The sequence below is a fragment of the Anabrus simplex genome, chromosome 1 (genome assembly GCF_040414725.1).
Source record: "Anabrus simplex isolate iqAnaSimp1 chromosome 1, ASM4041472v1, whole genome shotgun sequence".
NCBI lineage: Eukaryota > Metazoa > Arthropoda > Insecta > Orthoptera > Tettigoniidae > Anabrus > Anabrus simplex.
The window spans coordinates 1568545984-1568568534 of NC_090265.1; the positions used below are offsets into that span (position 1 = coordinate 1568545984).

Below are 22551 nucleotides of genomic sequence, written 5' to 3' on the forward strand. Positions count from 1 at the left end.
CCAGCCTCCTGATGAAACAAGGTTGTCGGAGGCCAAGAAAAAAAGAGGTGAAGAAGAATTGGAATGTTGAGGAGAAAGCCAATCTGTTTGAAGACAGCATTCTATGATGATGTGGAGTTTGTCCTTATCCTTTTGTGTTTTTTGTCTGTCCATGCCTCCTCTTTCCATTGCTGCATCTTCCCACATTGACAAGGCATTGTATTCCAATACATGTTCCCATGTTTCTATGTATGACTTCAATTATCACTTGTTTACTCCTTTCCATTAGTAATATTATGCGAGCCCTGCAAGACAACAGTGCCTGAAATACTCAAACACATTGCCAGAAGAATAGAGGTAGTAGAAAAACTGATTACTGAGGGAAAAGTAGGCAGCCAAGGAACCACATGATGTGCACCATCGTGATATGCAGACCAACTCAACAGCCTGACTGCAGAAAGTCTTCAGGATAGGGAATGCTGCAGATCAACCTTCAACACACTTTTGCACCATGACGACATCATATTCTTGTGTAGGGTAAGAAAATGAGAGAGAAACTTTGTTAATGTTGTAAAAATCATCAGTCAGTTAATCTGTGATACAAGTTATTTCCTCAAAATAACTCAATTACCTTCTAGTTTTAATAAAATTTCAAATCGTTTACTATTAAATATAGGCTTATTTTATTACAACCACATGCACAATTTTCTTTCAAACTCATACATATGAAATTAAGGATTTAGAAATCATGGAAATGAGACAAGCTCAATAAACATGTATATTCGTTAGGCTACGGTAAACATGAAATGAAACGATAGAACAATGAACATACAAAATCAAACTTTAATACTGAAATTTTACAAAAATAATTCCAATTGTATTTAACAATTCATTTGAACAAAAAAGAAATCAACATTATTTTAATTTATACATGACTATCTCACTCTCAAACCCCAAATACTTGTACGTCTTATACCCACTGTAGGCCGTGCAATGCTAGAAAACTGGAACTTATTGATCCCAATGTTAGGCAGATTCTTTTCTAGATGCAATAAAGCTTGATCGACAAACAATCCTATGACATCCAGGTACATCAAGGAGTCCATGGCACCAAGAAGCCTGTAAAGGAAGGGGAAAAAAAAAACCACACTATTATTCATGATAAGAGTCAATATAGGTACCAGCTGGTTGAAAAACATTTCAAGGCATTGTTTTCTACATCAATGAATCTGAATTTCAAATATTTCAATATCTAGGAAGTTAAAGCAAATCCTGAAAAAGCATTAAAACAAAAGAATCTAAGAAATACCCATGCTTTTGTACACATTTCACATACAATATGTATTTGCATAATGGACACCACCATATAATGGGTCCACCTCTAACTTCCCATTAAAAGTTTGGAAAAAAAAAATGTTTAATGGACATATCAAATTCTCAACACAAATTGTCATAATAATATTTAAAATCTTAAAATTAGATGCATTGCAGTATGTAATAAAACAAGAAAACTGAGAATGACTGCTGCAGAATCATTTAAGATGACTACACAATACATTTTCCATGAAGGACAGGACATAAGTGTGCTCGGTACTTTTAGAGAGTGTGTAGTATCTATTGGCAATGACGGGATATCAAGGACAGAGTAGCAATGTTCAAATTTAAGTTTTTAAACAACAATGCACAGAAACTTTAATTGCAATAGGTTATTTTTAATGTGAATGTGAATCTGTGATGGATGACAGTGGTGCTGAAACTGACAGTAATAAGGTTAGTAATGTTAGGGGGAAAAAATCACATAAGTCACTTTGAAGAAACACGTACAACAGTTTATGGTGTGGGTTACTAGTCTGTGAACCATGGGCAACGGTTATGTGGCCTAGTAAGTAGTCTTTAGTTGGGATACCAGCTGTTATGGAACAGGAGTGGGCATCTCAGACGTATTCTGAGTCATGGCCCTTCTTTGTGCTCAGGCGGCTAGAATTATACAATACACCAGCGGTCCCTAACCCATTAGAGGACACATTCTCACTGGGACTAAGTGTAAGTAGGGCAGTATCCTGCTTTACAGAATTTACCAAGCTCAGAATATTTTAAACAAGCCTCTGAACTATGGGAGTAATGGAGTCCCACTTCCATTTGACAGGCGAGGGGCTCCTTGAAAAACAACTTAGCGAAAAAAATGGAAATCAATGGGGAGCTATCAAAATTAATGGTGCTTATGGAAGGAAGAAAGAAAGAAAGAAAATATAACTAGCTGAGTCAGCTAAGAAAGATGTGTCTGGATGTGTTACGAGTTCATGATATTCGGGTAAGGAGAGATAACAAAGAAGAGATTGGAGATCATGAAGTGATCTTAGCGGGCATTAAAAAAAAAAAGGACGGTGTGGCATAGGACTGTTCATCAGGATTACTACTACACGCAACATACGTTGGGTTGGGCACATAAATGAGCAAATGATGTTGGTAGATTTAGCAGTTAGAGAAATTAAGACTAAAATTGTCTCTGTCTATTCATCATGTGAGTGTGAAGATGAGGATGAAGTTGACAAGATATATGAAGCACCAAGTGACATCTTAGTATAGTACAGTACAGCAAGTATAGGATAATACTGAACGACAATTTCAAGGAGAGAGTTGGCAATTGAACAGAAGGATATGCCAACATAATGGGTAAATTTGGGGAAGATATGGAAGCTAACAGGAATGGGAAGTGTTTACTGGACTTCTGTGCTAGTATGGGATTAGCAGTTACAAAGACATTTTACAAATATAAAGTTCTTCACCACTACTCATATGAGGTTAGGAACACCAGATTCATAACAGACTACATCATAACCAACTATGACTTCCGGAAATCTGCTAGGAATGTGCAGGTATTCTGGAGATTTTTCTATGAGACAGACTACCAACTAATCTGTAGTGAATGAAGTATTTGTACGCCTAAGATGGAGAAAGTAAAATCTGTCTGAAGACAAATAATGGTGAAAATATGCAAAACCTAAACAAACTAAATCCTGTGGCTCAACAGCCCCGAAGGGCCATGGCCTACCGAGCAACCTCTGCTCACCCCAAAGGACTATAGGTTACCGGCTGTCGTCTGGGCAGCACGAAAAATCCTCTCGGCCCCTATGCTTGGATTTATGGACCGGGCCGCTATCGCACTGTCAGACAGCTCCACAATTGTTATTACATAGGCCGAGTGGACCTCGAACTAGCCCCAAGATCCAGGTAAAAATACCTGACCTGGCAGGGAATTGAACCTGGGGCCCCTGGATAAGACGCAGGCATGGTACTCCTACACTGCGGGGCCAGCAGAAAGTCTCCAAAACGAGGAAATTAGACAGAAGTACATGGAAAGCGGTGAAAAGTTCCAAACAACAGATGGTATACAGGTTCAAGGTTACAGAAAGAGAATGGCTGGCATGCAGGGATGCTGCAGTAGAAACAGCAAGAGAATACCTAGAAACAACTGTGTGTAAAATTGGAGAAAAACCAAACATCTTGGTGGAATGATAAAGTGGGAACAGCTTGTAAATGTAAAAAAAGGAGGCTCATCAAATGACTACAAACAAGTACTGATACAGACAGGAAATTGTATGTAGATGAAAGACACAACGTGAAAAAAATAATTACTGAATCCAAGTAGTAGGCATGGGAAGATTTCTGTAATAACTCGGGAAGGCTCAGTCAAGTGGCAGGGAAACTTTTCTGGGCAGTAACAAAGAATCTTAAAAAGGAAGAGAAAATGAAATGAACAGTGTTTTGGGTATGTCAGGTGAATTCACAGGTCCCAGGGAAACACTAGTCATGTGGAAGAAACATTTTGAAAATCTTCTGAATCTAAAAAAAAACTCTTCTGTTGAAGTCATGAACAAGTGAGCTCGGGACAGCACAATGTTAGTAAAATTACTGTTGAGGAAGTGGAAAGGATGATAAACTCCATTGTCATAAAGCAACAGGAATAGATGAAATTATACCTGAAATGGTGAAGTACAGTGGGAATATACAGTTGAAATGGCTTCACAGATTACAGATTAGCATGGAATGTTAGTAAGATATCTTCTGATTGAATGAAAGCAGTTACTTGCACCTATCTATAAATAAGGGAACACACAAAGGATTACAACACTGTCAAGGTATTTCACTGATCAGTATACCAGGCAAGGTGTTCACTGGCATTTTGGAAAGAGGGTGCAATCGATGGTTGAGAGCACACTTTTTTTTTTTTTTTTTTTTGAGTATTTAATTGTCGAAAATGAAGAAATCTAGGTTTCATAATGTGGCTCTTATTACTATTGGAGACGATATCACCAATTCCTAGTTGTCAATTCTTTTTAAATCTGCTTTCCTCTGGAACAGAATCTCTAGTCTTTTTGATGATCTTGTGTCTGGTGTAGTAGTGATGTGTTCTTTCTTGTTCACGTACTTCAGGAGATGGAGGAGTAGGGGATATTGGTGTGTCATTAACCCTATAACCGCCAACGTCCGACGTTCAAGGTTAAAAGCGATAAAAATCATTGTTATCCGTATTGAAGATACTGAATGTAGGATGCTAAAAGGTTTGTTTTGTCACCTATTCAATACATATAAATTTTACAATTTAGGAATTTATTATTGATTCCACTTGAGACATGTTTTGCCCTTCATTGAGGGCATCATCAGTCAAAATTATCTCCTCAAGGCAAAAATCAGGTACTTGGTTAGTAGTTGACATGCACAAATTAATACATATTATTAATACACATTACAAAAATTAAGAGAAACAGTTGTACAATAGTGATGGTTAACATATAGGTTTATAGAATAAGAAGTCACCGAGCTCGATAGCTGAAGTCGCTTAAGTGCGGCCAGTATCCAGTATTCGGGAGATAGTAGGTTCGAACCCCACTGTCGGCAGCCCTGAAAATGGTTTTCCGTGGTTTCCCATTTTCACACCAGGCAAATGCTCGGGCTGTACCTTAATTAAGGCCACGGCCGCTTCCTTCCCACTCCTAGCCCTTTCCCGTCCCTTCGTCGCCATAAGACCTACCTGTGTCGCTGCGACGTAAAACAACTAGCAAAAAAAAAAAGAATAAGAAGTCAGCACCAATGCATAAAATTAAAATAGTAGAGTTCGGCAGTGGTGCTCTGGAGAACAGTTGACGCAATCATAGGAAAATATGAAGTTTTAAAAATATTTACATTATAACAATCAAGGGAGAAAGGGTGTAGCGCTCAGTGTCAATGTTTGTAACCAAAACTAATGTCAATGGTTGGTAACTATACAGTATTTACATTGTCCAATTGAACAGTTGAGAATTTAATAATTTATATACATATTTACACAAGAGCAGCTTGGTGAGCAAGGATATAAATAATCTAGTACCAAGTGCGTCCTGTTGTTTTAAAGGTTGGAAGAAGAATGCAGCATTGACATTTCAGAAATTTGCAGAGTGGTTTATCTTAGTTAAAATCACTGGGGGCAGGGAAATATTCCATAGCCAAATGAGGTTTATAGGCATCAAGCTGAAAGTTGTCTGGTTGCAGCACCGAGACTGGTCAGTGTGGATGGAGGCTCATGGGTATTCAGTGCGTTTGAATGGCAACAATGATGACAGTTATTTGTAGGTAATTGCTTATTAGGAATATGTTGCGGGTTGAAACTTTCGCTTATTCTTTTAGTTGACTTCTGTAGCTATGAATGTTATGCGAAGACATCGGTGTGAGATGCCGGTGAGACTAAATTGATATTATTCCGTGGAAAAAAGTATGATGGACCTCGGGATGAAGTTATTGTTTTTTGTTGCTGGTCTGGTGAAATAGAATAGAGCTGCTTGTGTTGTGAACTGCAGTGGAGAGATTAGAATGTATACGGTAACTGCAGAGTCAGAGCGTTGTAGCTGGGATGAGGCATCTTCTCATTCTGACTGCGAAGAGGAGCCGTAGTGACACGCCATATTCGTGCCGATGTGCGCTGGGTTCTGGCGTGTTGTTGAAAGTTTTATTGCATGAAGTGGAAGTTATCTGTAATGAGATGTTAATAGTATTAGTTGGTGTGTAAGAAAGGTTTATGGTAAGTAATGAAGACTAAATGTTATGTTACATACCTGATGTGTCGCTGAGAGGTAATTGTTGATGAGTATTGGTGGACTACGAAGGAGGCTCAGTTGGTAATACGCACATGCGGTTGGCAATGGCGGCGGGAGGGGTGGAGAGCTTTGGGGGGGAGGGGCATGGGCGGAGTCATGCGCAGAGGTGAGCTGTCAGAATGGAGGAAGGTAGAGTGGAGGGGCGAGCTTGTTGTGTATTGGGCGTGCTGGTCGATATAGTGTTGGTTTATAAAAGGAGGGAGGGGGGGATATATGGACTTGAAAGTTACGCGGATAGTATCGATGTCTTTTTGTTATGCGATGAATGTTATTTGCTTGTGTTGGGTGTTGTTGTATTTTTGAATTTGCTAATTTAGATTGTCGCTTCTCCGAAAATTTATTAGTTATTTTATCTTTTATGTTATTGTTGAAACCATTCAATAGGGCTTGTTGTCGGATAAATAATAGTTCTTGATTCCTTTCTGATTTGGACAATGGTATACTAAACGCTCTGTTAATGTGTAATTATAATATGCTGATCTTTATTGTGCCTCAGGGTGTAACGAGTTGTTCGTGATAGTGGTAGAACATGTGAATGCTGAAAATCATAGAAGATTCTCGGCTATGGGAACACACGACTACCACAGGTCATAAATTTACCAACGTAGAAGAAGACCTCACCATCATAAAAAAATTTAAAAAGGGCAGCTTAAAAACACATATGAAGATCTGTACGTTCATCTACACCAGGGGTGGCTAACCTATGCCACGCGTCACTAGGTGACACACGAACATGATTTCGGTGACACGCCGCATGAACATATTAAAGTTTTTATATACGTCTTGTGCTACAGACTATACAATATCTCATGGTTCGTATCGTCACAGTGTTTCACGTGTAAGAAATAAAAATCTAAAACCTGTCCGTCAGTCAGTGAGTGAAATTTGACTTGTGTGTGGTAGCAAATACAGTAGAGACAATACGCGACACTGCAAGATATCGAGGGACAGCGATTACAGCTCTGTCTAGCGGAGTGACCTAGAGTTAATGATTCTGTCATAAGAGCACATGTATTTGTTTGTGAAGTTTTTGGCAATATTTATGGGTTTGAAATAAGATGACATAAGTAAATAGTAGTATATCTCCTCTCAACATGAGTGGAAAGATATGAGCTGTATTTGGCTGCAATAACTATGAAGTGCAGGAGGATTCACGGTCTTTCTTCCGTTTCCCTCGTGACAAGAAAATGTAAGTAAAGATTTTTATAGTGCTTCCTAAACTTCTGACCTGCACGACCCCTATTTTAACTGGCTTAAAATATAAAAAGCTTCTTTTATTGTATAGTGCAGCAGTTAACCTTCAATACCGATGTGTTGTTGTAGGTGTGATTTGTGGGTTTGATTTAATTCAGGAAAATACATATGCATATGAGTGTGGCTGCTTGTGTTCCAAGATGCCCCATTTGGAATGTCATAATGAATTGTCAAGCACTGAAGAAAATATGGGTGATTTAAGATATGTACATATTTTGTTGAAACAATATGATGATGCAAATTTGCTTTACCCTAATGTAATGACATTATGGCAAGTATTGCTTATAGGGAAAGTTTGAATGTTTTTGAGGCTAAATTTATAGATTTTCTTTCCGTTAGTAGGCTTCAAGTTAAAAGGAAAATTGTCCAGCTCTTAAATGTAAATTCATTGAATCGTGTGTAAGGAATGTGCCAATATTTTTGTTGACAAGTGTTTTAAAATGATGATACAATGCTTTTAAATGAGAAAAAAACCTAAACTAAGCGTAAAAGTTCAGGCAGGAATGCTAGAGCTAAAGAAAGTAATGTATAAATGAAAGACCATGCCCTTTCACAGCAGCCCATTTCACAACTTGATTATATGTCTAATGTCAGTCTTTAAATAATAACCTGTTAAATAATTCTTCATTCGTTTTATCTAGAATTGCTTTACCAGCTTTGAAGTTAGTATCTTAATAACACTGTCTCTCTAGATGTAAGTTATTTATCCATTTCCGTACATGCTTTTCCATTGATATTTGAATTAACCACGAATTTCCATGTCACACCACTAGGAGCCACTTGTAAATTGTCTCCCATTTTAACAAGGCTAAATCCGGAAGTGTCGCGTATTGTCTCTACTGTATTTGGTGGTAGCCAGTAGCGTGTAATTATTCATTGTGCGTTACTCTTTACTGAATGTCGTTTGTATACGGACCTCACAGACTTGTTTTCGGTGCCGAAAAAACAAACTTAAAAATAGGGACCGGATTCTTCAAGAAAAGTTAGAACCATCTGAGAAGACATATCTTGCGCTTGGATACTGGTGAAGTAAGTCATGAAAATACCTCCAATGAACACAAGCATCCGTGTTCACTTTGGGTCCATGGAGTAGTTCTGTGTATATAGTCGTGGAAATAACCACGGAGGTACCTCGCTGGAAGTCCGCTTAAGACAACCATCAACAACCACATCTAACTCGCAACACAAGCCACTCAGTCAAAACTGTGTGGCATTCGGTCGGTTTTGGTACTTCTGATAGTATTGGGTACTTAAAATGATGATAATGGTGTTTGTTGTTTGAAGCGGCCTAACAGCTAGGTCATCGGCTCTACTAAAATGCAATGATAGCTTGGATGCAGCGGCATTTCGCAAATTTTGGCAGCGCACGTGATGAGTAACTGCTGTCTCCGTATTTATAAAGGTGGACATTTCACTTCATAGAGGAGACTGTAAATGGAGCTAGTACAGAAAGCTCCCGTTGTCAGCCTAACTTCACTGTGGTGAACACTTTCTAAAAGGTTTAGCATAGATCTTGATGCTGAAGTATAAGCTGCACTACCATAGTCTATTCAGGAAAGGACTGTTGCAGTATAAAAACACAGTAGCACAGCATGGTCATCTCACCATGAGGTGCTGCTGAGAAAAGGCAGGCAACCTTCAGCTGAGAGATGTGCTGCCAAGTTAGTCTCTTATCAAAATGGAGACCCAGGAACCTGAAAGTGTTTACCACTGGTAAAACACCATTTTGCAAGTGCTCTGGTTCAGGATGCACAAGCCGACATCGACAGAAATGTACAGCTGAGGTTTTCATCACTGGAAAAACCATGTTGCAGGGCCAATCTGTTGACTATATCTTGCTGTAGCCACCTCTCAGCAAACGCCATCCTTCTGGAGCTGTTCTGAACAGCTAAATTGTCTACATACAGTGATGGAACAACTGCAGATCCATCAGTGACAACTATGTTGTTGATGGCGATTGCGAACAGTGAAACATTCAGTAGCCATTCCTATGGTACTCCATTATCTTAAACGTAATACTGAGAAATTGCATTCCCTACTCTGACTCTAAAGAGTCGGAGGGACATGAAGTTCTCAAACGTTGGCAAATTTCCCACTGGTGTAGTGTGGACACAATTACATATCGCCAGGTAGTGTAGCAAGCTTTTTCTATGTCAAAAAACATGGCAAGTAGGTGATCCTTCTGGAGAAAGGCCTCCTGAATGGCGTTCTCCAGTCAAACCAATTGATTGGTGGCACACTGATGAGAGAAAACCATACAGGTAGTTAGTCAGAAGACATCCCTGTTCCAAGGCCCACACAAGTCGCTGGTTCACCATCCTTTCAAACAGCTTACACAGGATATTTGTAAGCCATACAGGCCTGTAACTATCCAGACATTTTGGATCTTTACCTGGCTTCGTAATCGATATATAGTAAAACCTCGTTAAGATGTTTTTGCAGGGGACAAGACTACAAAAATGAAAGTGTTAAGCGAGAAAACGTACTACTGAATATACGAATAAAAACTATCCAACACTGATATGGAAACACTTGTTTCCAACAAGAGGGCATTTTACGTTGTGTATCCGTGGGTACAGTGAAAACTAGTATCTACCATTTCTAAAGATGAGAGGAAAGTATTAAAAGGTGTGAAAAACACGGGAGAACAAATATGTAAACCTTTTCTGTTGAGGCTTATAAAATAACAAGTGCAACGTAACGTGTGAAAAAAACACCAATAAAAATATCCAAGTATCACACAGTTTCTACAACAAATGTTTGTAGAAGCCTTTTATTATGGAGTAGTGGGTTATTAAACATTATTTTCTGGTCACACTCTTAGACAATGAATTGGAGGTTACTCTCATCCATGTATGATCGGGAGGAATCAGGAGAAATGATTTTGATAGTCATTTTGAAAAATTTCGACCAAGTCGATTCTCGAAGGTGCAAGTTCAACATTCGCAACCTCTCTGCACTTAAAAGATGCAGATGCCAGTCCACTTTCTGAAAGATTTCAATTTTGACTTCATTAGCAAAGAATTTCACAACGTTTTCCGTATCCATAACCAGGCTATTACAAGACAAAACGCACCACGCTAGTAAATTTATGTTCCTAATCAAGATATAGGCTACCGTATCATGCGACAAAACTTCACTGTACCACTCAACATAAAATAAATTTCTAACCTCTGAATGGAATGCAAAATCCAAGCATAAATAGGTTCACTTTTTCCGTAATCATTCAACTGTGGCGACAGCTCTTGCCCGAGTTGCAAATCAAGTTTCTTTCACACGAGATAACATTTTCAGGGCTAGGAAAAATGTGATCGTACTCGTAAGCCATAATAGGGAAAATTCGTGATGCGTGTTCCTAATCCAGATTTATATTCGTTACACTTTATCACTCAACATAAAATAAACTAATTTCTGAATGGAATGCTGGCCATTCCAGCCTCACTGTGTTATACAGCAATCTTGCTGCTAACCAGCAAGCAAAACTGAACATTCCTGAGACTAACAGCTTGCTCCCCAAAAGTACAACTTATTCTGTGAAGTTCAGGAATTTAAGGCCTTTTTCCGTAATCATGTAACTGCGGTGACGGATGTTACTCAAGTTGGAAATCACGTTTGTTTCACAAGGAATGACAACATTTTCAGGGCTAGGAAAAATATAATTGTACTAAGCAGTAATAGTGAAATACTTGTAATGTGATAAGCAAGGTGTTTTTATACAGATTTAATATAAAGTGAATCTGGACTTCGAATTTATGAGGTGCTAAGCAGGAAAACGTGTTAATGAGGAACGCAATAACGAGATTTCACTGTATATAAAATAGTTTTGCCTGTACATTGCTCAGAATGTAAAAAGAACGGTATTTCTGTATTGGCCATGTCCACAGTAACAAGGAAATGCACGTTATAATTTTCCGTCATCTCTGTCCATCTGTCTGTCTGTGATTTCCAACTTGAGTAAGATCTGTCACCACAGTTGCGTGATTAGGCGTATCACGAGAAAATGGTTGAAGATAATTGAATGAAAATCAGTATGTAAAATCGGGGAATGAGCCACTACAATCTGGGCTGTAAATAATTTTATTCGTGCCGAGTGAAACGGTAGTTTAGGGAAAGGCCTAAAATTTAATTCTCAACTCCTTGTGTTATCAGTGGTCCTATCGATAAATACTACATAACTACATATATAACTAAATTTCCGATCTTTTATATTTTACTGAGTTTAACCATACCGACTATGATAAGAGCGGTATTTCACAGTCGAAAGAAAACTAAATGTAAAGGCCTTCAAAACTCGAAGTTGATCAACAATAACAATTTGTAACGTTCTTTGTCTCTTCTCCGGGATTACTGCTGTGTACAGAGTATATCAGCCTGTCTGAACATTGGTGGGAAATAGCTGGGGAAATGGATAACTTTCTTCTTTAGCATGCCATTCCTCTGGTTCATACATTTTCTGATACTGCTGGTATGTAACACACTGGTCCATCATAGTATTCCAGCTAATTGATCCCTACTCTGAGACGCTGATTGAAATGAGCAGTGTGCACAGTTAACGGCTGTCTGCGGCCTGGTCATTCCAGCTCTGGAACTTTGGACTGTTAGATCGGCAGTATAGTACTGTTCGTTAATGAATGAACGGTTTTTAATTTGATTAAGTATTTCATATGATAGCATTGCTTTTAATTGTGACATTCCCACCGACATCTTTGTAATGACTTATGTTGATTTCGGTTGGGAAAACCACTTGGGATGTAAAAAGGCAGGTGGAGAGCGAGTGTCTGCCATTATAATGAAAACTCCCCAACTTGATTGCGACTGATGGTATGCAAGAAGCCCTACAAGTACAATGAAATTCCCTAACCCACTCCTCACATGAAAAAAGACATATGGCGACTTCCCCATCACGTTTATGGGATAACATTAAGAGCTATGCAATTTAATACAATCTTATTCACAACATGTACACTACGTAACCTAGAATTCTGCACACAATGTAGAATTCTGTACCAAAGCATGGGTACATCAGCTTGTTGGTACTACAATTCCCTCGTGCCATTGAGATGGAAACTCTGCCTCATTCCATATTCTGTTGAATAGGGTGAGAATATCCTTGAGACATTGGTCACTCAAATGTTTAGGCACTTGACTGTGCCTTTTGTCCAGTCCAGGAGCTGTGTCCCTGCACAGTGCGAGTGCATTTTGCAATTACCACTCCATGAAAGGCATGTTATAGGAATAAGAAGCACTAGAGGCAAAAGAGCGAGGGTGTACGTTTGCTTCATGCTTAATGGGCAGAAACGCAGGGTCCTATTTCCCAGAGCTGGGCGTATCTGCAAAATGTGACGCCATGTAAACTGTAATCACTACAGGAATCTTAACTACAACTGTCTCAAATAAAAAAAACTGGCCTTACCGCACAGATGTTTAAACATGATATGATTGGCCATTGTAGGATTCAGATGACAATGCTTAAAAGCCCACTGTCAATGTATGGTTGCTGCAATTTCATCGGTCCACCATGGAACTGTTTTCAGCGAGGGAGACTAGGTGAGGAAGGAATTGGTTCCCCTGCAGCAGCCAGAATTCTGGTTTTAATGGAATAAATATGGTTGTCAACAGACTCCAGCATATCATCTGACATCACTTCACATTTTGAAAATTTTGGCCAATTTGCCTGCTGAAGTAACTAGTGTTTGGGTACTCCAGACTATTTTTGATTCAAAAGCATCAGAAGTATCGGAAAGTGGTCACTATCACAGAGGTCATCGTGAACTTGCTACAGGGGAACTAGCGCACGGCTGCACAAGGTGACATCAGATGTAAGAATGTGCTGCTGAAATGTGTTGGTTCTCCTGTATTAAGCATGCAAAGATCAAACTAGTTGACCATTCGCTCAAGAATCCTGCCCCTAGCACAGAAAGATGGAGAACCCTAGAGGGTGTTATGGGCAGTCATGTCTCCTAACAGTAGGTAACTGAGCAATCAAATCTTGAGAGTTAATGCATTTCATTGAAAAAGCCTAAAGACTTTTAAGAGATTGTGTTTTTAACATTTGCAAACGATGAAATTAAAAGAAAAAGGTTAGGGCGTCCCCTACTAAAAAAGACATGCAGCTCTTCGGGTGTTGGGGAAACTGTGAGAAGTGGGCAACCCACACCAAACTACATCAAGATTGTGACAGTAAATGTCCTGACACTGGTGGGAAAGACAGAAGAACTGGTTGACTTCATGAAAGAAAAAGATATAGCCACACTTGGACAGCGCGAGACCAAAAAGAGGGTTACGGGAGAAATTCCTCTGAAAAAAGGATACAGGCTGTATTACAGTGTAGGATCTGAGGCAAAAAATGGAGAGCCCATCATACTCAGAAAGGAAATCCAAGAAAATGTGGAATATACAAAATGCGTCAGCAATAGGATGATGGTGATGAGAGTCCAGTTTGAAAATGACAAAAAAGATTATTTCAGTTGTATGCCCCACACAAACGGGTTGCATAGATGAACATCTAGAGGATTTTTTAAAGAAGTGGAGAGACAGATAGAAGATAAGGATCTAAATGCACAAGTTGGAATGGAAAGACAAGGAAGGGAAGATGTTGTAGGGCCCTTTGGATATGGAAATATAACTCCAGAAGGCAAGTTGTTAGTGGATTTTTGCATGAGGAACCAAATGATTGTTGGAAACACCTAGTTTAGGAAGAACAGTCAGAAGATTACAAGGTATGGTTGGGGAGACGGATTAATAAAGAACATCATTGAATATATAATCATACAGAAAGAACACTGGAAGAACCTTTCAGATGTTAAAGCCATGCCTGAAGAAGTCTTTGGTGGAGATCATAGAGTTGTAATAGGGAAATTGAAAGCAGGACTGAAAAACACCCATTAAGAAAACAGAAAAGAATTAAAGTATGGAAGTTGAAGGAGAAAAGCACACAAGAAGAATTTCAAAGGGAAATAATACCTTTGGTACCCAGGGCAGAGATGGGGAATGTTGAAAATGGTAAGATTTAAGGAAGCACTGGTTGGATGTGCAGAAAAGGTATGTGGTAGAACATCAGGAAATGTGCAAGACAAAGAGACACACTGGTGGAATGATATGGTAAAGATTAAAGTGAAGGAAAATAAAATGGCATGCAAAGCATAGAAAATATCTAAGACTGGCTCCTTCCGGTGGTATATGAAGGTGCTCAAATACGTCAGCCTTCTGTATAAAGATTTACTGGCACGTAAAAGAACTCCTGCGGGACCAAATTCCGGCATCTCGGCGTCTAAGAAAACCGTAAGAGTAGTTAGTGGGACGTAAAGCAAATAATAATATTTTATTAGAAAATATGTGGAGGCAAAGAATTTGACCAAGAAAGTAGTGGAGGAAGAAAAGAGGAAAAGCTGGGCCTTATGCACACCGAAATTGAGCTATGATATGCAGGGCAGCAAGAAATTACTGTATGGTATTTTAAGAAACAAGAAGAGAGATCAAGTAAACACCAGATTTGTGCAGGATGAAGGCGGCAAAATATTAACAAAGCCAGAAGAAATAAGAAATAGATGGAGAGAGTATTTTCAGAAGTTGCTGAATATGAGAACTAATGACAGTCATTCAATGGACAGCCAGGAAAGGCAATTAGGTAATGAAGAAATGGATAAAGAAATTACAATGAATGAAACTGAAACGGCAGTAAGGAAGATGAAGAATGGAAAAACTGCTGGAATCGATGAAATTTCAGTGGAGATGATAAAGGTAGCTGGAGCTCTAGGCCTGCAGTGGACATAACTAGTTCTCAGGATTGTTTGGGAGAATAAGGAGGTCCCTGAGGATCGGCAAAAATGAATAACCATCCCAATTTTCAAGAAAGGCGATAAGAAAGTATTGAACAACTACAGGGGAATTACTCTGATATCCCATGTTGCTAAAATAATGGAGAGGATACTAGAAAGTAGGATAAGATTGAAGGTTGAAAATCAGATACAGTAGAACCTCGATTATATGTTCCCGGAAACTAAGTTTTGTTTTGTTTTGTTTTTTTCTATTGGCTTTACGTCGCACCGACACAGATATGTCTTATGGCGACGATGGCACAGGAAAGGGCTAGGACTGGGAAAGAAGCGGCCGTGACCTTAAGGTACAGCCCCAGCATTTGCCTGGTGTGAAAATGGGAAACCACGGAAAACCACCTTCAGCGCTGCCGACAGTGGGGTTCGAATCTACTATCTCCTGAATGCTGGATACTGGCCGCACTTAAGCGACTGCAGCTATCGAGTTTGGTGAAACTAAGTTTTCCCGTATTATTTGTTCGAATTACATGGTCCAGCGAGCATCCTAATTAAATCACGTTGTAAAAATCCTGCATTATCCGTTCCTCGAAGAAACTATTTCCTGGATCAACCGTCCAGAAATTTCAGTCCCATCAATGCTAAATCCTCAATCACACATTTTACAAGAAACTGTATCTCTCAAAAGGATGGCTACGGCATACTTACAGATCTTGGTGTTAACGTCCCGTCATTGTGGTAATTTGAAGAATTGCTATACTGTACCGGAACAGCAATCGCGGTGAACTTGCATAAGGGACCATCTTAACATCACATTTGGGTGTTACTGTTTAGGGAATCCTCGGAAATAATAAAGCAGATAAAGTCCACAACAACTGGAAGGGGACAGAGTGCATTTCAACAGATCTACTTGAAGACGGAATGAGTTTCGTCAAATGTTCGTAGGTACTTGCAAAATGTCTATGTTACGTCCAGGGTTACATGTTTATTTTTTTACTTTATTTGAGTGTATCGCCGAACAGGATTTCGACACTTCCCTCAGAGCACTATATACTCACTGGGCTTTCAGGCAGGAATCGAAACTGATCCTTCTTAAGTAACACAAATTTAGTATTTTAATATTATCGTATACGATTATGTTATCAAGACCGAACAGATGTTGCACCTTACATACTGTACATAAAGCCATGCGAGGTTTTGGTATTGCCTATTACTGTTTTGGTCCTAATATAAGACTGGGAATTTCACATTTTTGTGTTAAAATATTATAAAAACTGCAGGCGTTCATTTGTGCATGTTACATTTAAAAACTTTGTATAATTTCGCAGTCGTACCGACTTGTACAGCGAGCACGCTTTCCAGCCGAGTCAAGGTCGCGAATAACCGAAATTTCAGACCTGGTAATAATATTTTTTCTCTTTCCAATTTGATTGCGATTAGTGGCGGGCAGAATTGAATATAATGCATTGGAGAACTTGAGGATCGATACTTACATTCAAAATCATATTCTCGAGTTCAACACAACCTTTAGAAGTCGATGTAGACCTAATTTACATGGTAAAAGATTTCCATAAACTGACTACGAACAGTATACCGGTGACCAAATTACGATGGAAGATTTAAAAAAAGGGATTCTGCCATCATGTTGGGTGCTTTTGTACCTAATGTGCTTTATTTTATTAAAGAATTAAAAACTACTTATGCTCGATTGTTGTTTGGCTTGGCGTTATGGGTATTAGATTTTTCGAAGAGTTTGTCTGATCAAAGTTGCTGAACTGAAAAAAAGTTTTCAGAGGAAACTGGCAAAGTTTTCGTGGTAACACTGAATGTAAAGTTTCAAGATTTTTAAGTCGCATACCAGTAATTAAGGTTTGAAGCCGGCCCCGCGGTCTAATTTGCTTTCTTCTCACCCGGAGGGCCCGGGTTAGATTCCCGGCCAGGTCAGGCATTTTTACCTGGATATGAGGGCTGGTTCCAGGTTCACTCATTCTACAATTACCTTTAATTTAGGAGCTATTTAATGGTTAAATGGCAACCCTGGTCTATAGAGCCAGGAATAACAGGCCGAGAGGATTCGTCATACTGATCATGCATCACCTCGTTATCTACAGGCCTTCGGACCGAGCAGCGGTTGCTTGGTAGGCGGAAGGCACATTGGGGCTGTAGTTTGGTTTGGTCTGGTTTGGTTTGGTTTGGTTTAGGAGTGTTTGTAAGATTATCAGTATAAGTTACATATTTCATTTTAGTAATATTTAGCCAAATTGTTGACGGTTCATTCGTTCCCGGATTTTCAGTTTTCCCGTGTTGTACGGTTTTTTCTGGGGTCCCTCCAAAAAATGCAGAATCGAGGTTCTACTGTACAGGAAAATCTGTTTGGTTTCAGAAGTGGAAGGTCAACAATACAGCCCATTTTTATTATGAGACAACTAATGGAAAAGCATTGGGAGTATGGGAATGATATGGTGATGACATTTATTAACAATGGAGAGGAATATGGCAGTGTCCCCAGGACTAAAGTTTGGGACAGTCCACTGCAAAAAAGGGAATTGGACAAAATGATTATGACAATATACAAGGAATGTTGTGGTTGCGAGCATACACAAGTTGGCAGGACAAGTTGGTTCAAGAACACTAGTGGGCTGAGACTGGGAAGTGTTCTATTCCTGTTTACAGTAGTAATGGATGACATCATGAGAACAGCAAAAGCAACATATGGAGGAAGAGAAATGAACATCATATTATTTGCAGATGATATTGTGATTTGGGGAGAAGAGGACAAGAAGGTTCAGGGACAGTTGGATGTGGTGAATGGGAAGATCGAAGAATGTGGATTGGAAATAAGTGTAGAAAAGAATAAAACTCTTGTTATGACTAGAGGAGAGAAAGAAGGGAAACGTCAGATTAGACTTGTAGAAAAGCCCCTGGATGTAGTGGAGACGTTCTAATGCTCGACTGGATGCTGAGATTAGTATGAAGATTCAAGCTGGAAGCTGTTTCTATCCTAGTGTAAGAAACATGTTATGGGACAAAGATGTGCCAATAGAAGCAAAGGAAACTATGTCCAAGATGTGTTACGTACCCAAAAACAACTTACGGAGCAGAAACTTGGACAATGACAAAGAAGGATGAGAGTCTAATACAGGCAGCCGAAATGAAGTTCTTGAGGAGTATGATACAGAAGAGCAGAAGAGACAAAATAAGGAATGAGAAAATCTGGGAAGAAACTGGAGTGGAAAAAAAGAATGATAGAATAGAGAAGAGCAGACTAAGGTGGTTTGGGCACAAAGCAAATGAGTGATGAAAAAATGTCAAAAAAGTTATGGAAATGCAAATGCAAGGAAGGAGAGGCCGTGGACGACCCTGATTGAGATGGAAGGACACAATCCAACACAGTATTATAGAAAGAAACCTGCAGTGGGTCACAGTGTTGGAGGAGTGGTGGAAAGACCGAATAAAGTGGAGAGGAACCATATATGCACCTACCCGGCTTCAGCTGGATAAAGGGAAATGATGATGATGATTAAATTATAGTTTCCTTCTTGGAAACTTATTTTTTGATATAGGCCAAAGGCAGGCATGTATACGAGTGGAGGTACATGCTTCCCCTAGCACACAGTCGCTTCACTGTCCTACACTGGAGGCTTGCAGTGGTGTCTCAACGGCACACTAGAGACGACGTCTTGGAAAGGTATAGCATTCCAACTAATGAGCCCACTACTACACTGGGGTGAAACGCTGGTAACTTCACGACTGAAAAAGCCTAAAGACTTCAAAAGCACTTATGTTTTTAATGAACAGATTGTTTAATATCTCGTAACTCGGGCCAATATAGTCTACGTAATCTTTGGAGAAGAGTCGATAAAAACACTCCAATCATAATGATTGTTTTACTCGCCAACGTACCTAATTAATAATAATAATAATAATAATAAATAATAATAATATTGATTTTACGTCCCCACTAACTACTTTTACGTTTTTTGCAGATGCTAAACAGAACTTATGCCTTAATAAAAAATATATTAGTAACGAACGTGCGAAATTAAACGTTATGATAATAAAATGCATTACCACCACACCTGTAGATGGCTAGTTGTTTTACGTCGCACCGACACAGATAGGTCTTACGGCGACGATGGGACAGGAAAGGGCTAGGAGTGGGAAGGAAGCGGCCATGGCCTTAATTAAGGTACAGCCCCAGCATTTGCCTGATGTGAAAATGGGAAACCACGGAAAAACATTTTCAGGGCTGCCAACAGTGGGGTTCAAACCTACTATCTCCCGAATACTGGATACTGGCCGCACTTAAGCGACTGCAGCTATCGAGCTCGGTACACCTGTAGATATCCATAAATGTGACAAACTTACCTGTTATTTGTATTCTTTCCGCTGTGGAACTTCCGACACTAGCCAGCCACTTACTGGTAGTAGCATACATAACCTAAACAATGTAGGTCTTTCATATCTCAGTTACACCTGTTCAGGTAAATCCTGATGTGATAATTGTAGAAAACAAGCATGAAATATACTTAGAAATAAAAAGTTTGGCTTTCAATAGCCACAGTTATCCAAAGAATGCTTCCAGTCACTATGTATTACATTCAGAAGTACAACTCGTAACATCAGCTAGTTATCAGCTGGTGGGTGGGCACGCTTTTTACAGCACGGCTTTATTCAGAAGGGGTGGCTTCTGCTACACATACACCAACTGGGAATAACAGAGACCATCTCCAGAAACCATTTTCTCACTGTTTGGACAATATAGCCGGGAACGAAACTATTTTTAATTTGCAAAAAGACCGGCATCTAGTGAAACTCAGAATACATTTGTAAGTTTGTAAAAGAATAGTGACGAATGTTAACATGTACAATTTATAGCTCTTTATAGCCTAGAAGTCACGTGCTCACTGCACAAAATTTGAGGTATCGCATATTGGACCGCTCCTTATTTTTCTTGGCTGTAAATGTGAAAAGAAAGGGGTCTAATACGCAAGTAAATACTATGCGCACAGTGATCTCACTGATAGGGAGTGGTAGGCCTTCTTCCTGGAAGAACTAGGTTCCCCAAAATGTGAGGAATGATGAGATCCCCCACTCTTAACCACTGTTTTTTGCACTTTTTGGAGGACTGGTAGATGTTTTGCGAGTCTTTATTTGGGGGGGGGGATGATGCGACACCCAATTGGAGTGGGGAAGTCTTCTCCAAGCATGTGAGGGAGCGCTTAGATTTCCCCTTCCCCTTTGTCAGGGCAATTCGAGGAAAGCTGGAAGGAGATTTTCCAATCCTTGTTGAGGAAGTCTCCCCACCAAACCAGTGGAGGAGGATTTTCGAGCCGAATTTGCCTGGGAAGCGTTCTTCCCAGAAAATTTTGGCAATAATGCACTTGTTTTAGACTTATCTACTGTGCTTTGGGTAACTTTCTGGATAATGCTGCTTTCATTGGTTGGCTTGCTTGTGGTGTGAAAGGTACAAAACTTTAGGGCGATATGTATACTGTAGCTACCTCTTCAGCAAACGATATTGAGATTTCTGGAGGAGCCTTTGATTGGAAATTGCTCTGTGCCTCTGGATAAGAGAGTTTATCTAAGGTCTTATTCTCCTGGAGAGTCTTTTCCTTCTTAAATGAAGAATATTGCTTTGAGTGTGGGGCATGCTCACCAGTGCAGTTAAAGCACATTGATGGTGGTATGTGTTCCACACCAGAATGCACCCCTTTTCCGCATGTCCTACGTTGCTGATCTCGGCAGCATCGTGAGATGTGGCGAAACCACTGGCCGTTAGGGCCCCTCGTGGGTGAAGGAAAGTATGCTCTCACAGGTAGAGTATACATGGACAACTTAATACGTTTGGGCAGTGTCTTTGTCTCAAAAGTAAAGATGAAAGCAACTGTGTTGTAATGTGTGTCACAGACATACCTTGAGACACTTAACGTCTGATACACCTTGATGAGCAAGGCTTCGGATAAGGCTACCAACCGATGGTTTGATTAAGTTCCTATGAACAATAACTCCTTTATAGAAGTTAAGGGACTCGTGCTTTTCAATCTTAATGGACACTAATCCAAATGTAGTGACTTCCAAGAGTTGTCTACTCTGCTCAAGCTAGTAGCATGCAACCATCCTGCAACTTTTTGATTTCATCCACTTCGCCAACGAGACTTTACACAACATTACTGATCAAGAAGGGGTTCTCCGGAAGAAATCTCTGTCCATCCACCCTGGTCGCAACCAGAAATTGACGCAGACGATCATCACGCACTTCTTTTACGTTCAGGTCAAATCTAATGATAAGTTTACAATGTCTTCACAACACTTTTTAAAGATGCCGATTGAAGGCCAGCAGCCATGGGTGGTTTAAAACTTTTAAAAACCAAATTCCATGCATGGACCAAGAAGTGGCTAGCGAAATAACCAGTCCACACTCAGCAGAGCCCTGCATGCCGAGGTAAGGCTTTATACTCCAGAGGGCACCCAGTATCTCGAAGGGGTCGCTAATGACTGCTCTCCTAGTAGCCAAACATCACCTCACCACGACCCAAAACTTGTGATTGGGGCAGGAAGAAACCTCCATACATAAACTGCCCAAAAAAAGGGAAGTTTTTCCATTTGCTTTACGTCGCACCGACACAGATATTATAGCGACAATAGGATAGGAAAGGCCTAGGAATAGGAAGGGGGCGGCCGTGGCCTTAATTGAAGTACAGCCCCAGCATTTGCCTGGTGTGAAAATGGGAAGCCACAGAAAACCATCTTCAGCGCTGCTGACAGTGGCGTTGGAACCCACTATCTCCCGGATGCAAGCTCACAGCTGCGTGCCCCTAACTGCACAGCAAGGAAGTTGGCTAGACAGTAAGAGAAATGAAATTTGATAAGATGATGATGCTTGCTGTTGTTTAAAGGGGCCTAACATCTAGGTCATCAGCCCCTAATAGTACAAAATGTAATGACAATTTAAAAAACCAAAATTCATCTACTGACCAGAATTAAAAACTTGATGAAGAAGAATGAATGGATGAATATGAATGTAAAATGATCAGTGGCTAACTTGCAATAGTAAAAGTTAAAAATTAATTTCAAGATCAATCCACTGACTAGAATTCAAAATTACGACTATGAACAATGATTATGAACTTAAAACAATTAGTGCATCCGACCCACAATGCCCCACCTTCCCGGATACTAACTTAAAAAAACAATGGTATATACCGACAAAGAGGCTGCTTCCAAAGCACAAGCCAGAATCTATGATACTTGCTGACTAAAGGTGTCCAAAATCCTGTCAAAGGCCTCTTATCACTTATCACTAGCAAAGTAGAACCATGACATATTTCATGTAGTGATACCAATCTCAAGTAACGTAGACTAACGGTGTTCTTGATATTGTGGTACTACTTACAGGTAATGTATTACGCACT

At 39.7% G+C, this 22551-nt stretch overlaps 1 protein-coding gene across 4 annotated transcripts in view; it reads right to left on the reverse strand.

The window, feature by feature from the left end:
* Positions 1 to 808: 808 nt before the first annotated feature.
* Positions 809 to 22551, reverse strand: part of LOC136880908 (S-phase kinase-associated protein 2) — a 222731-nt gene continuing 200988 nt past the window's right edge. For all 4 annotated transcript variants that reach the window (XM_067153445.2, XM_067153439.2, XM_067153452.2 and 1 more), the window contains one exon: positions 809 to 1098. In XM_067153445.2, the coding sequence (XP_067009546.1) occupies positions 915 to 1098 (184 nt within the window). In that variant the 3' untranslated portion in view covers positions 809 to 914. The remainder of the gene's footprint in view (positions 1099 to 22551) is intronic.